At 35.1% G+C, this 12,379-nt stretch overlaps 1 protein-coding gene across 4 annotated transcripts; it reads left to right on the top strand.

The window, feature by feature from the left end:
• The first annotated feature begins 683 nt into the window (after positions 1-683).
• On the top strand, positions 684-11,517 carry LOC127867584 (uncharacterized). Of its 4 annotated transcripts, XR_008043570.1 has the most exons (6): positions 684-952; positions 4,484-6,550; positions 7,976-8,124; positions 8,863-9,016; positions 9,472-9,539; positions 10,229-11,517. XR_008043570.1 is itself a non-coding variant. In XM_052408858.1 (5 exons), exons 2-5 carry the CDS (start codon positions 8,013-8,015, stop codon positions 10,363-10,365), a joined length of 471 nt encoding a protein of 156 aa, XP_052264818.1. In that variant the 5' UTR covers positions 3,007-3,365; positions 7,976-8,012; the 3' UTR covers positions 10,366-11,517. The 4 variants fall into 4 exon arrangements, 2 of the variants coding, with proteins under 2 accessions (XP_052264818.1, XP_052264816.1); XR_008043571.1 differs by lacking the exon at positions 7,976-8,124; XM_052408858.1 differs by lacking the exons at positions 684-952; positions 4,484-6,550 and adding an exon at positions 3,007-3,365.
• The last annotated feature ends 862 nt before the right edge of the window (positions 11,518-12,379 follow it).

The following is a 12,379-nucleotide window of genomic DNA, read 5'->3' as shown; positions in this document are numbered from 1 at the left end:
AACTAATTCTTTCGAAAGATTATTTAACACTCGAAATGTTACAATATCCCCGAATTAAGTTTGCAAAAAAGGTATTTTCACGGAATACCGGGCATGCCTAGAAACTTGGACTGGAATTCACCAACGTTCTAAGTCTAAATTTTAGACGCAAACTAAAGAAAAGAATCTCAATATCGTTTTATCCATAATTCGTATTATAAAACAAACACATTCAATGTATAGAGAACTTTACTCTTATCTCTTTTCATTCATTAAACATGAGTTGATATCTCTAAAAATTGATTTTTAAATTTGGGAAATGTTAGTCTGAATCTATAGTTCAGATTTTAAATGTTTGTGAATACGGGCCCTGAATTGTAGTGGCATTTGAGTGCAAATAGCAGCTTTTGTTGCGTCATCAATATTTCTCAAACATTACCAACCCTGTGTGGACGCATTCAGCAAAAAGTAAAAAGGAGGCCGGCAGAGTATATGTCATTACTATTTCTACGAACAAAGAAATATGTTTCCTTCCGCATATTAAGGCAGTGTTTTGTTAAACACTTATTTCTATTAGGCAAAAGCAGAATAATTGCCTTCCAATTCAAAGTGTCCATTTCCGCTCCTTTAAATGTTTCGAGTATTACCGTTAAACAAAGAACTCAAAAACTCAATAAAATAGAACGTTTTTTTCAACACTTGTTCCTCGAACAATCATGTCAGTGGAAAGCCAAAACCTGAATAACATACATGTCATAACGTTACATTACTAACGGAGATTTTGTGAATCGTAAAGGATCTTGTACAAAATATTGAAGTATTTTTGTACATTGGTTGTTTGAAATAAAACACTCTTTTGTGGACGTAAATAGATGCGATTGTTATTCAACGGATTACTATATACAAGCTATGTGGACACCAGTTCATGCTGTTTATATAATCTGCATTCTCCTCGTGGCTCCTTCAGCTAGTGGTAAGCAAAATGTTTAAATTGTTTACTTACTTATAAACATATGTACTCTGACTGCCCGATTTGCAACAAACAAAAACGTGATCGCATTGTCCGTCTATCTGTACTTCGGCCTCATTTCTTGTGCGGAGTAAAGCTCAACATGGATTGAAGTGACACAAAGATAATTTGTCTATTGACACGTGGCTTTGAGACGGAGTGCAGAGTATAACGACTCTCTTTCAGATATTTACAGTGCTATTTTATTCTATACATAGAGGTATAATGCCAATGCTTTCGTCGATTAACAATTTTACTAGAACTGTGTGAATTTACATATCAGTGCAATAAAATGTGTGTACCTGTGTGGTCATGTTGTTTCACGTTCATTTCAATGTATACAAGCATACACGTCGCGCTGTAAACATTTGTTTATTCAACACAAACCTGCGAATAAGCCTCTTTAAATCAGTTAAGTGATTAAATAATGCACATTTTGAATTCAGATTCGTACTATACGATATAACAACGTTGTTTTTTGCAAATGTTTACTGGAAGCGTTTCATGCGAACAATACGGAAAATAAAAAAGCGTTTACCATCACATACAGCGCCAATTCACATATGTATCTAGACAGGCAATCTGATTGAACACAATGGAGTTATTGCCCTTTTGTTGCTTTTTGGGTGTAGAGCAAAGCTCTATTAATAACTTAGTACATAACAGGACAAAGGTTGTATATCAATAAATCGATAAATAAAAAGAAAGATAAATAAAAAAGTGCAGAGAACAAGGACGGTATTTGTGTGTGTGTTTGGAGATATCACCCATGGCTTATATTTGTGTGGCATTAAGTGGCATTAATTAACTATTAAGATGCATTTTATTGTTCAAATCATAACTCGAACAATATCGAATTGATTCAACTGATACATGCTGCTGGATGGCTTCAAGTCGTGGTTCAATGATCATAATTCTGTCCTCAATATGTACGGAGCCATCACCTTTTGTAAAATGTTCTTGTGCGGAGAGTAACTCCAATCCAAATTGAAGAGATTTAAAATTGATAGAGCTATTTTTGGGGAAGTGCAGAGCTACACATCATAAATTTCAATAGTTTAGATTCTGCTCATAGTCCCTTTTTCTCGTGAGCAAATCGGAACGATAGGGTGTAATTTTTAAGCGAATGGTACGGTAGAGTTCTGTAGCGATTCATGTGATACTTCATGTAAGTATATTGGGCTGAGATAGTGTTTTATTTCAAGGTCCTTATGTGTCACATATTATTATCAGAGTATGGGCCCTAGGCAGCAAAGGTTCGCGCAGTTGTTAATAAGTGATGCGTGAATAACCCCATGTCAATATCAGTCGATAATTTCAGTGGCATTGTGTGTGTGTGTGTTTTTCTAATACCAAGCATACTCATAGGTCCGTAATGGTTACTCCTGCATGATAAAATTGTTGACAGTTACTTAGCAGACTTAGCATTATACCGAGCGTAATCCTCGTGAAAATTGTTCATTTCATACATACAACACTAGTATCAAAACATTTTATTTCTACACAAAATTTAATTTAAAAAATGGTTTATTTTTATCGTTATGTTATTTTAGATAAGTAAGTATTGGACATTAGATTTTAACGTTTTATTTGTACCGGCGGATTGGTTCAGTGACGTAACGTCAATTTGTAACGTAACGTTATAGACGTGACGTCGTTACCTAGTACTTAACTAGATCGATACAAGGATTGAATATATTGTGAACATCGATAATACATTTTCATACCAAAAGCGGGTATTTTGGCATTTATATTGTTCCCACTATCGGGTAAAGAGTAATATACAGAAATTCCCATTATCGGGGAAACTTCTCAGTAAATAGTAAATACGGAAATTCCCATTATCGGGGAAACTTCTTAACAAGTTTTAAAACAATAATTAAACCCGTATACTAATTAAACAAAATGCGAATCGCGAATTATTCGGGCATATACGATTTTACGTTGCTATGCGCAATTGTCGCTTACAACATTTTAACGATATGGCGGACAATAGAGAAAACAATGTGTGCCTCTTGGCAAAATGTAAATACCAATCGAATAAACAATGGAGATCATACAGTTAGAAGGGATTATTGAAATGCCTGTGATTATTAACGATAAATTAAACGTTTTATATAACATCATCATATTTATTCGTAATGAACTTAGTGTATGTATGTACCGGAAATTAGTGTTTGTAAATATGCGTTCAGTTTACTCGCAAAGTAAAAACATCTAACAAGTTTATCGTTAGAAAATGGGAGTTACATGGTTTCATTTATATGTTAGTGAATCTGTGTATAATCAGATTTATATGCATATATCGCTTAATGATGATTGTCATGCTCTACAGTTTACTGAAACAGCATGGAACTTAAATGGAAGATATATTAAGGTAAATTTATTAATATGAATTCAAGTTAGTTAAATACATTAATTTCCATCAAGTGTGCTTGTTTATATTTTGTATGTTTTCCCACAACTCAGCCTGAGAGGAAACACAGGCCATACACTGTTTGATATTTCGTTAATTTTCTCTTGCGGATATATATGCAGTCCCATAATGCGTCAGAAAGCGGATATATATCAAGTCCCATAATGCGTCAGAAAGCGGATATATATCAAGTCCCATAATGCGTCAGAAAGCGGATATATATCAAGTCCCATAATGCATCAGAGAGAGATGCGTCTTAAGGTTCCTAACTTCCTACATTTCTTGGATTTTTCGACAGCAAACCAAACTCGTCCTCAACAGAAACACACATATGCATGAATACGCTATTTCATTAATATTTATCAGATATAAGTTTGCTCAAGCATAGTGGCAACGACTTGAATTAGGTCTCAAACTGAATTAGTGTTCGTTAGAGATATTTCAATTCAGACCTTAAGTCTTTCATAAAATATTATAAAGATATTCGAAATTCTATAAAATTCTAAAATGAAATATTTAGTTTGTATCTGTTGTATGTAATTATTCTTATTCTTCAACTAAATGATAGCAAAATGAATCAATTGGCGGCTTTCGTCACTTTGCAGTAAAATGCAAGTTTTGATGTTGCTATTGATAATAAGTTTGAATGTTTTAGTCGATAGCAAAATGAAACAATAAATTAAAAAAAATAGTCGGCAGCTTTTGTCTCTTGCAGTGGAATAAAAGTTTTGATGTGGACATTGATAATAAGTTTGAATGTTGTTGTTGATAGCAAAATGAAACAATTAAGTAAAAAAAGAGTCGGCGGTTTTCGTCACTTGCAGTGAAATACAAGTTTGATGTTGTTATTGATAATAAGTTTGAATGTTTGATTAATTATTTGCTTTGTTGAAACATTTGCAGTTTCATGCACTTAATGAACAACAAAGTATAAAATTTTCTTTACACTGTTACGCAATAATGAATTGTAAATTTAACTTTTCGCGAAAATGTTAGTGTACTAATTACTGATTATATCACACGCATTTTGTTTCTAAATGATAATCATACTACTTTGAGTTTGTTTACGTTTCTTACAGAAAACGATCTCAACGATCATAACTACAATTGCAATGCTGATCACTATGGATCTTTCTGTAATATGACATGCTCGGATACATGCCTATAATTTTGCCATTCTTTGGAAGAGTTTGCGACGTCTTCAATGGCTCGTGTACCTACGGATGTGATGACAGAAAAATCTATGGGCCTTTTTGTAATATGACATGTCCGGGTACATGCTTCCCGCCATTGTTTCCATCATTTCAAAGATTTTGCGACGTCCTGAATGGCTCGTGTTCCAATGGCTGTACTAACGACAGACGCTATGGGCCTTTTTGTAATATATGGTGTCCAAAAACATGCAAAGAGGCGAAATCCAGCAGAAAGTGTGACGTCTTTGATTGCTCGTGCTCCAAAGGCTGTGCTAAAAACAACGCCTATGGTCCTTTTTGTAATATGACGTGCCCAAATACATGCAAAGAGCCAATTTTTGGCACAGACAGAATATGTTAGGTCTTCAGTGGCTCGTGTTCCAACGGCTGTACTGACAACAATAATTATGGGCCTTTTTGTAATATGACGTGTCCTAAAGCATGCAAAGAGTCGAATGTTGACATAGGCAGAAGTTGTGAGGTAGACAATGGCACGTGTTCCAACGGCTGTGCTAACACCACCTTCTTTGGGCCTTTTTGTAATATGTCGTGTCCCAAAACATGCAAAGAGCCGACGTTTGGCATAAGAAGATGGTGTGACGTTATCAATGGCTCGTGTGTCAACGGATGTGCTGTCAGCAATAACTATGGGCCTTTTTGTAATATTACGTGTCCGGATACGTGCAATAAGGCAAATGGCAGAGTATGTGACGTAATAGATGGCTCATGTTCCAACGGCTGTGCTAACAACAGCTACTATCTGCCTTTTTGTAATATGACTTGTCCGGAGACGTGTAATGTGGCGATTGGCAGAGTATGTGACGTAAAAGATGGCTCATGTTCCAACGGCTGTGCTAACAACAGCTACTATCTGCCTTTTTGTAATATGACTTGTCCGGATACGTGCAAGGAGGCGAGTGGCAGAGTATGTGACGTAAAAGATGGCTCATGTTCCAACGGCTGTGCTAACAACAGCTATTCTCTGCCTTTTTGTAATATGACTTGTCCGAATACGTGCAATAAGGTGATTGGCAGAGTATGCGACGTAACAGATGGCTCATGCTCCAGCGGCTGTGCTAACAACATTTACTATGCGCCTTTTTGTAATATGACTTGTCCGGATACGTGCAATGATGCGATTGGAAGAGTATGTGACGTAAAAGATGGCTCATGTTCCAATGGCTGTGCTAACAACAGCTACTATCTTCCTTTTTGTAATATGACTTGTCCGGATACGTGCAATGAGGCAAACGGCAGAGTATGTGACGTAATAGATGGCTCATGTTCCAACGGCTGTGCTAACAACAGCTTCTTTATGCCTTTTTGTAATATGACTTGTCCGGATACGTGCAAAAAGGCGATTGGCAGAGTATGCGACGTAACAGATGGCTCATGTTCCAACGGCTGTGCTAACAACATTTACTATGGGCCTTTTTGTAATATTACGTGTCCGGATGCGTGCAATAAGGCAAACGGCAGAGTATGTGACGTAATAGATGGCTCATGTTCCAACGGCTGTGCTAGCAACAGCTACTGTCTGCCTTTTTGTAATATGACTTGTCCGGATACGTGCAATGAGGCGATTGGCAGAGTATGTGACGTAACAGATGGCTCATGTTCCAACGGCTGTGCTAACAACAGCTACTATATGCCTTTTGTAATATGACTTGTCCGGATACGTGCAAAAAGACGAGTGGCAGAGTATGTGACGTAATAGATGGCTTGTGTTTGAACGGATGTGTCGATAGCTTTTATGGGACTTATTGCAATATGACTTGTCCGAATACATGCTTCAATGCGACTGAAAGAGTATGTTACGTCTTTAACGGCTCGTGTTCGCAAGGCTGTGCACACGGTTTTTATGGCTCTCACTGCGATATGATGTGCCCAAAAAATTGCAGAAACATGGCAGATATGCCCTCTTGTCATTTTGAAGATGGAAGTTGCCTGGCGGTAAGAATCAATGTCTGCATGAAACCTTTACACTAACCTGTTGCGCGTATGTCTTAAAAGAGATTTGCTAACAGCCTAACATATTTTGGAATCAGATCTTCAAGGGGCTTTTCACAGATTTTAGCATGTATTGAAGTTTGTCAATAAATGCTTTATATTGAATAATGTTAAACGCTCCAGTAAAAAAGCAAGAATAAAAATCAAAAAATAAAAAACTAACCCTCAGCTGGGCTTACCCCTGGAGTAAAGGTCTATCGCTTAGACCACTTGGCCATCCATGCTCATAAAATGAGTAATGCATTTTATACATTATATAAGCAATCCTCATAGTTTCCAAAAATATAACGACACCAACAGAACTCTCAAAATTATTCAATCGTTTGTCGTTACAATGCTTTATAATTTCCAGGTTTTTAAATCGTCAAAAGATGCATATAATGGATATTTTAGAGCATGATAAATGTGCCGCATTACTGATTCCTCACAAATGTCACAACTACAACGAAAAAGTGCGAATTTGAAACATTTCTTTTTTCAATTTTGTCAATATACCAAAACGTGAAAAGGCCCCTTTAAGCGTTTGCGTATAGTAACAAGATCATAATTAATGAACAGAAATAATGAAAAAAAAAGTTACACTTATGTTGTATCATGTTTCATGTTTCCATAAAAGGTTATAGACAATCCACATTGTTATATTGCGAAATGCATTGCAAACTTACTAAATAATTAGTTTACGTGCTGTACACAAATTTCACGAAAAAATTAACACATAAAACAATCAATGTTCCTTATAGCAATAGCTAAAATATTTTAACTCCAGATGTGGTCTTGTAACATAGATTTAACGCGAAACAAGGGCTCGTTTTTTATTTTTTGTGTCATAATATATTCCATGTGAATTCCGGCTACGATATCCAAACATGTACGACCGATCGTGAGCGTGACTTTGGGCAGCTGCGGATGCACGACGTAGTTCTATTGAATACGTATTCCGACGCTGCCCGAAGACAGTCTCGCGTTCGCTTGTAAATGTTCGGATATCGTGGCGGAGTATACTGTGTTACCATACCACATTTAGACATAAGACATACTGTATTTTTATGAGGGTTAAGTTTATTTTGCGAAATATTCGATGATTTTGAGTATTTATGTTATTTTCACATAAATATGCTATGCTACTTTAATTTTGCGCCTATACCATTTATTTTATTGACAGCATAGAGTTAGCAAAAATAGGTTAGTAATGCATGCAGATAAGTTATTTTATCGAGGTAAGAACAACCTGGAGGAGTATTGTATAGACCTCATTATGATTGCTCTTTATTTTGTAAATAGATGATAGAGAAAATTGCTGATCAAAACACTAAATCAATACAAAGTGTTAAGGCAATACACGTAAGTTATTTGTTGTGAATGTTGCAGGGATGTCTGGATGGATTCTATGGACTAAAATGTTTAGATGTGCTGCGATTATTGTGTAAATAATACATGTTACCAAGAAGACGGTGTCTGCTTTGAAGGATGCGTTGAGGGACACAGATATAACGTTGATGTTTTAAAGTGCTTACATGGTAATGTATTGATATGTTATTTGGACCGGGAAAGTATTTGTAAAGTGATCACGAACGGAGCGTTATCTCGAACTTAAATGAAATGTTATGTCTTCTGTTATTGAAATATTGTTGTGTATTGTATGTTTGTATTGTACATGCCAACACATGCCAAAAGAAATTGCTAAGAAGAAGGTTTCCGACTTATTAAGAAAATATGATTGTGGCATTTTTATGATACAAAACATTTAATATATTTATAACAATTTATTGAACATAACGTATACGACTATATTTGCATCTCAATACTGGTATCTATAAATAAATAAAAATCATAATCCACGCGTCTATATTAATGTGTTTGGCTTAAAGGTTTCGATTCAAATACTGGCAATTAATGCTTAAATGGATCAGTGTAAGGGATAGTTGATACGTGTCGCTTAGCTTGTACGTATACGGCATGATGTTTATTTAACACGTATGCATTGATTTTGTATTCAAACAATAACAAACAATAACAACAATAGTACGGAGTTTCATGGTAAATACATATTTGAAAAGTGTAGGATGTCGTAAACTGGTCTATTATTTCACCGTTCAACAATCAGTCAGTCTACTATGAACGCCCTACATATTGACCAATCACATTGCTTTGAACAATTATGCCTTATTTTCCGATGGTTGGGTAATGTAACATTCAAACAAATTAACGTTTGTAGTTGCCTGATCAGAGTCTTATTTCTTGTTTATGTAAAATAGATCCAATACACTTGAAAGAGGAAAATAATAAGAAAAGTGGTGCTTCCAATCCATTCCCCGTTCCTACACTAGTTGGAATCATTGGCGGAGTAGTTGGAGTGGTTGGAGTAGTGGTAGTTTTTGGCGCGTTATTCGTCGTCGATCGAAACAGAAGGTGGGTTGACTCAATTAATGTTTTAATTGAGCCATGCTCCCTGAAAAGGAGGACTGCACAGGCTAATCCGGGACGACTCTTTACGCACATGCATTAAAAACCCTTTTCACAGAGCACGGCCCAATTAGATGTGTTTCATTTATATGCAAGAAACATTTTCAAGGCTTAAATTATTAAGGCGCAGCATAAAAATTCTATTCAGAAATAATATTAAATATTTTGTCACCGATTGCATTGCTTCTATCAAACGTTTTATTATTAGAAAATGTAATCACTGTAATTTAATGTAAAACATCATCAAAAGAAAAAAGTTAATTTGTTGATTAAGGCATATAAGCGGTATTTACTATATGACAATAAAAAATATCCTAGTATGGGTGCAAATACTGTGAAAAACATTCGACTGTATACATAACCAAATTGAACAACAGATTATGTATTACTTATACTTTCAGAAAAAATGCGTCGCGAACGTCTGAATTATTAAAAATGCAAGCAAGGATAAATTCAACCGAAGTGACGTGTAAGTCTCATGTTATATATATATTTATATTTATATTATTTCGCTCGCTTCTGGTGTCTAACTATATGCATATAGGTATATATACATTAAATACTACAAAAATGTCTAGACAGTTGCTAATTTTTCTTTTAAACTTGCTACGATGCTCGTCGTAAAGGTGCGAACATATTACATAACAATACTTTTCGACTCATTTTCGATTTTTTCGTACATGCATTTTAGCTGTCAAACCTACGGTGGCATAGAGGTGACATTCACTCCTCTTTTTTAAATTGCACTCCTATTCACTCCTCTTTTTTAAAGTGCATTCCTCTTTTTTTCCTATCTCTTTTTATAAAGATCAACATGAACGACCATATGGAAAATTTTGATTGGCTGACTAACTCGTGGCCACGAGTTAGCTAAGTCGGGATCTCGAGATCTCGAAATTCTCTCCTCTTTTGTTTAATGCACCATTCCTTTATTTAATGCACTGCTCTTTTTTTAATTGCACTCCATGAGTTACTAAGTCATGGCCACGAGATAGAAAAAAAGAGGAGTGCAATTTAAAAAAAAGAGGAGTGAATGTCACCTCTATGCCACCGTACAAACCATTTCAACTTAAAGCAAATTCAATATTAAATGCTTACAATTTGTATTTATATTTCATCAACCACCTTCCGACATTAACAACACAATTCACGGTTCAGACGAAGTGGAATCAGTCAAAAGGAAACGACCTGACAGCATCATGTATGGTTCAGACGAAGTGAAATCGGTCGAATCGGAACGACCTGACAGCATCATGTATGGTTCAGACGAAGTGAAATCGGTCGAGTCGAAATAAATTGAAAACACCATAGATGGTTCAGATAAAGTGAAATCGGGAAAGATGACACAAACATGTATGATTATCTAATTTCATGGACATTTTGCAAAACTCTGTTAAGAAGGAAGCGAAAAAGACAAAATATTATAGAAAGCTCTGTTGAAGATTGAAATATGATAGCGATGGGTCCCACAATGAAAGTCTTGCTATATAGATCAAGCAGGGAACACCTCGCCAATTTCAGTGCTACATTATTGTACATGTACTATTAACAATAAATTAAATAATGCATTAATTCTAAGGATAAACCAAGAACTTAACCATGTCTTCACAGTTCAAAACAGTGGTACTTTTCTTCGAATGTGTGCTTCGAATGTTTGCTTTAATGTTTGCTTGAATGTTTTGTAATTTTTGTTAAATTTTTTGATATGACAACGACTTGGAAAAGATACATGTATCGGTAATGATATTAGTTGCTGATCGCCATTATGCAAGTATTTTTCAAATGGCTTTAAAGACATTTTAGCTTGAATGTGATTTATTTTAAATACGATTGTTTTCGTATAAATAGCATTAAATTGTAGAATTTATTCCTGAACGTTTGAATAACCAAAACAAGAATTCAACCCTTCGTTTTAGTAAAATTATGCGTGACGCAATACAAATTTATATTCAACTAGTGAAAGGGGCGTTCATTTTTATTCTGAAAAGCAGGGTTGAAAGTTGAACGTTGAAACCAAAATATAACAAAACTATACCAGTCAATGTTATATCAAGTCGTTTGAAGTTGCTTGCTAAACATATTTATGCTGGTTTTATATTATATTTTATATAGATCTATGATAAAACGAACCATGACCAACTCAAAGGGACTTCGCTTTTACTTTTTTGTTTTCATTACATCTTTTGTATATTTCGATTCTGAATTATTGAGTAAGGCTATGACTTGTAGAATGAGAAACATACATTATACGAGGTGTATTTTGTTTAATTAAAATTGATAAATTACGCATTTTGCTTAAACATGATTAAGGATGAATCAAGATGGTACACCACACGGCTAATGGTTTGTGTGTATTTATTTATTTATTGAATTTGCAACGTTTTACACATCTTTGCTTTTTTTTTATTTTTTGTGTTCATGAAATAAAAATTTAAATAAAGACTTAATTAAGAAGCCGTTCCTGTTGAATTAAAATGCTTTAGAAGCATTAATAAAAAAAAAAACTCATCCGCTAAAACAGGAACAGTATCAGGATCATTAAAATAAATGAGCCGCGCTCTGTGAAAAGGGTGTTTAATGCATGTGCGGAAAGTGTCGTCCCAGCCTGTTCAGTCCGCACAGGCTAATCACTGACGACACTTGCCGGTTCTTTGATATTTTTCGTTTCTATGAAGTCTCTTCTTGGAAATAATCAAGTTGAGGCGGAAAATGTTGTCCGTAATTTGCCTGTGCGGAATGCACAGGCAGATCTGGCACGACACTTTACACACATGCTTTAAACCCCCTTTTCACAGAGCGCGGCTCAGATATTGAAACTTGGAATGATGGATTAACAGATTAACGCATTTAATTCTTAAATACGGTAAGGTAATGATTTTCTTCAGTCTCTTTGTTCTTGGATGTTATTTCTTTTCGATTGGATAGTGATTCAAGCAGACTCCGAGACGCCATCTTGAAAGTAAGGTTGCACGTGCGCGCATTTATTCAACTCTTATGCATAGTGGTCGACATCGCATTCTACTGGAAGAGTGTGCATCATGTATAGATTATCTTTGTAGATTATCTATCACTTTTGTAACTGTATATAGTGACACATATATTATCAAAAAATATAATGTTCAAATAAGCTTATGTTTTCCAAATGTATTGTGAAAAAACAAGTGCTTTAGTGCTGGCTGATATATGTGTATAATTGTTTAAATTCCACAAAATTGAATAGTCGATAGCAGGACGTGTTTGTAAAAAATAACGCACATTGTATATTAAGTTTCAATTGTTAAAATCAGATTGACGCTGTCTCTCTATGGT

The sequence above is a fragment of the Dreissena polymorpha genome, chromosome 2 (genome assembly GCF_020536995.1).
Source record: "Dreissena polymorpha isolate Duluth1 chromosome 2, UMN_Dpol_1.0, whole genome shotgun sequence".
Taxonomy (NCBI): Eukaryota; Metazoa; Mollusca; class Bivalvia; order Myida; family Dreissenidae; genus Dreissena; species Dreissena polymorpha.
The sequence above is the reverse complement of the archived record's forward strand: the minus strand, read 5'-3'. Positions and strand labels throughout refer to the sequence as shown.